We start from the raw sequence: 3,238 nt of genomic DNA, 5'->3' as shown, positions 1-3,238 counted from the left end.
CGCCCGCCACCTCTGCAGGGCGGCCTCCACGTTAGGCCACGTCGGGGCTGCCCCCCGCCTCCTGCAGGCTGTCCCAGGGGGCAGCCTGGTCCCGCAGGAAGAGGAGGAGGTCACAGGACTTCTGGGCCACGGGCCGGTCATAGTCAAACAGGGCGCGGAAGGCGAACTCGACGAGCTGCACGCGGCAGGAGGCCCGCAGGGCCTGGGCCACACGGCCAGGGGCGGCGGCCTCCGGGGCGGCCACGGCATAGGGACAGCGGGAGCCGGGCTGGCCCAGCGTCTGCTCCAGGAACACCCGCGCCAGCTCCAAGCCCTGGGCCCGGACCTCCCAGTCCAGGTCCCGGCTGGCTGCCTGGAGCACCCTGGCCACGAAGCGCTCCGTGTCCTCGGCCACCTCGGCGTGGCCGTCCCGAAGCCACTGGGTGAAGACCTGCATGGGCCGCCCTGCGGGGGGAAGCCCTCCGAGTCCGCGGCCAGCACGTGCAGCAGCTCGGGAAGCAGGCTCTTCTGCAAGACAGGAGGCGTGGGAGGGTCGGGGGGCGAGCGCCCACGCGGGGTGCAGGGAGAGCCCCCAGAACCCGCCCACAGGCCTCGGGCTGAGCACGTGCGGGGGAGGGGGGGCCACATCCATGCGATGGGGTGCTGGGAGCTGAGGGGGAGACCCGGGACGGGCCGGACAGAGCCCGGCCCCAGGCTGCCACGCTAGGCAGGTCCCAGGCCCTGCTGCCGCCTACCTGCGGGCCTCCCAGGTGCTCAGGGCCGGCGGGGGAGGCGTGCAGCCCTCGGCTGGAGAGCTGCCCCACGGCGGTCACTGCGCTCGCCCGGACGTAGCTCTCAGGGTCCTGCAGGAGCTGCTGCGCCAGCTGGGGCACCTCGGAAGCCAGGAGCGCGTGTCTGAAGCCGGCCTGTCCTGAGGGTGCGAGCGCCACAGCCGCTGTGACCCAGAGCTGACCCTGCAGCCTCGCTGGTCCAGGCTCCAAAGCCAACCCGGTGACCAGTGTAGGTGCCACAGGGGGGCCAGCCCTCCCCCCGCCGCCTGCACTCACCTGCCCAGCGTCCGACCACCTGGGTCAGGAACTCGAGGCCCGAGTCCCTCACCTCCCAGCAGGGGCTGCACAGGCGCCTCTGCAGCACAGGGAGAAGCTCTGGGGCGGGAGGGGGGTCAGAGTGGCCCGCGCCTGCCCGCCCCCTCCCAGCCCCCCAGCCCTGCCCAGCCCTGTGGCTCCCCAGGGTGGCCTGCAGGAGGCCGGGTTACCTCTGAGGAACAGCTGGGTGGGGGGGTCCAGGTCGCAGCAGCCCCGGCGCGTGGAGGCGCTCAGGAGCCACCGCAGTGTGGCCTGGAAGGCCTTCTTCAGAACCTGGGGAGGGCGGGGCTGCAGGCCGGGAGGGGAGACCCTGCCCGCCCACCCCGTGCCCCAGCCCTGCCCCTGCCCCTGCCCCGGGGGTCAGATGGGCTGTGGGAGGCCGCACTGGGCCCGTCTCCAGGAGCCCAAGCTTCGGGAAGCAGAGGGGCCTCCAGATGAGAGAGGAGGGGAGGGCAGAGGCAGCCTCGTCAGGGCCTCACTCCTGGGGACAAGCAATTTCTGCCCAAGACGCGAGAACTACAGGGCGCCCCTGCCTCAAGCCCAGGGACCCGGGGCCTCGCCCACTCCCACTTCTGCTCAGGGCGAGTGTGGACGTCACTGTGCCCCCACCAGGGCCCGGCTCAGCCGCGGGGCTATGAGAACGGGTGCGTCTGCAGGGAACACCAGGCACCGGCACAGGGTCCCCCGGCTCTGGGCCACCTCTCCCGCGAGAACCGTGCGAAGCCCGCCCCTCCTGCCTCCCTCCCTGCCCAGCACCCAGCACCCAGCACCCATTCCGCCTCGCCAGGCCCGGCAGAACCCGCAGTCGCCTGCCCGTGGGAACTCCCTTGGGAAGCGACAAGCGACTGGCCTGGTCGGAGGCCTGCAGGGCGCCCCTCCTCGGCCCCTGCCCCACCCCCCAGGCCTGCACCCCAGCCTGTACCGTGGGGCTGGAGTCGGGGCTCTGGAGGTAATCCAGGAGGACGGCAAACACCTGCGTCACCAGCTCGGGGGGCCCTGGGACAGACGTGGTGGGTGGAACCCCCACCTCCCGCCCGCCTGCCCGCCCGGGGCTCCCAGAATCCATCACAGGGAGGGCCCCGCCGCCCCCCTAAGACAACAGGCCCAGGACGTCCTGAGCAGCGAGGGAAGGGCGGCCTATGGGACCTGCTCAAACTGAGCCGAGCGCGCAGCGTCCTTGCTCACCTGTGTCCTCAGACAGCGCCCCCAGGAAGCCGAGGGCCGCTCGCTGGACACGGACGCAGCTGGCCAGGATGGCACAGAGGCGGCCCCCCACGTCGGAGCCGGAGGCGGGCACCGCTGAGCCATTGCAGAACCGCAGGACCGTCACCGCGGCCCCCAGCAGGGGCGCCTGGGGCCAGGGCGCGGGGCGCTGGGGCTGCAGGAGGAGGGGGGTCAGCGCGGCCCGAGGCTGCTGCCTGCTGCCCTGGGACGCAGGCTGGGGCCACACCTACCAGGGGCTGCAGCAGCTCCAGGTGGGCCAGGGTCTGGCACAGGAGGCCCACGCAGGCCGACCGGGAGGACAGGAGCGTGTCTGCCACCGCCGGGTCACCCTCGGGCCCGGCCGGCAAGCCTGCGGGGGACCAGAAACAGCTCCCGGTCAGCGGCAGGTCCTGTGGGCCGCACAGGCCTCACCTCTGGTCACCAACCCCCCGGCCACCCCCACGCCAGCGACGAGGAGGGAGGTTCCAAGCAGGGGCTCGTCAGGTGACCTCAGCCGACCAGGCTGGGCCTGAGCCTGGCCCCGGGCTCCCCAGGTCGAGGCCCTGCTGTCCGCTGCCCAGCCTGGGGCGGCTCCTGCGTTGGGAGCTCCTCTCTGTGCCCAACAGCCCACAGGGCACCCCTGGTCCTTCTCTACCCCCAGCCGTCGTGAGGCCCATGTGGCAAGTCCCAGAGCCCAGCCGGGTGGGGCAGACGGGTGCCAGGCCCGGGCACCGTTCTGATTCAGGAACACCACCCTGCCCAGCCGGGCGGGCGAAGGCGGCTGCTCTGTGCCACCGTGGTGCCCACTGGGGCGGGGATGGGAAGACAGGGAGCAGCAGAGCTGGGGTGGCCCCGTGCTGTCCTTCACCCCTGGTTGGAGTGGCGCCTGCTGTCCGCCAGCCTCCCTGACCGAGGTCCCATCCCCCACGCAGGTCCGCCCTGCCCAGCGG

General features: G+C 72.9%; 1 protein-coding gene across 1 annotated transcript in view; it reads right to left on the bottom strand.

Annotated features, from left to right (window-relative positions):
• Window positions 1-6: 6 nt before the first annotated feature.
• The window catches only part of BRAT1 (BRCA1 associated ATM activator 1), a 10,283-nt gene continuing 7,051 nt past the window's right edge, over window positions 7-3,238 (bottom strand). Inside the window, 8 exon segments of the mRNA XM_023749008.1 lie at window positions 7-439; window positions 442-504; window positions 735-910; window positions 1,047-1,145; window positions 1,256-1,358; window positions 2,008-2,081; window positions 2,271-2,463; window positions 2,540-2,698. Coding sequence (XP_023604776.1) covers window positions 32-439; window positions 442-504; window positions 735-910; window positions 1,047-1,145; window positions 1,256-1,358; window positions 2,008-2,081; window positions 2,271-2,463; window positions 2,540-2,698 — 1,275 coding nt within the window. The 3' untranslated portion in view covers window positions 7-31.

The sequence above is a fragment of the Myotis lucifugus genome, unplaced genomic scaffold, assembly GCF_000147115.1.
Source record: "Myotis lucifugus unplaced genomic scaffold, Myoluc2.0 scaffold_2328, whole genome shotgun sequence".
Lineage (NCBI taxonomy): Eukaryota > Metazoa > Chordata > Mammalia > Chiroptera > Vespertilionidae > Myotis > Myotis lucifugus.
Note: the sequence above shows the minus strand (reverse complement) of the source record. Positions and strands in the feature narration are given on the sequence as shown.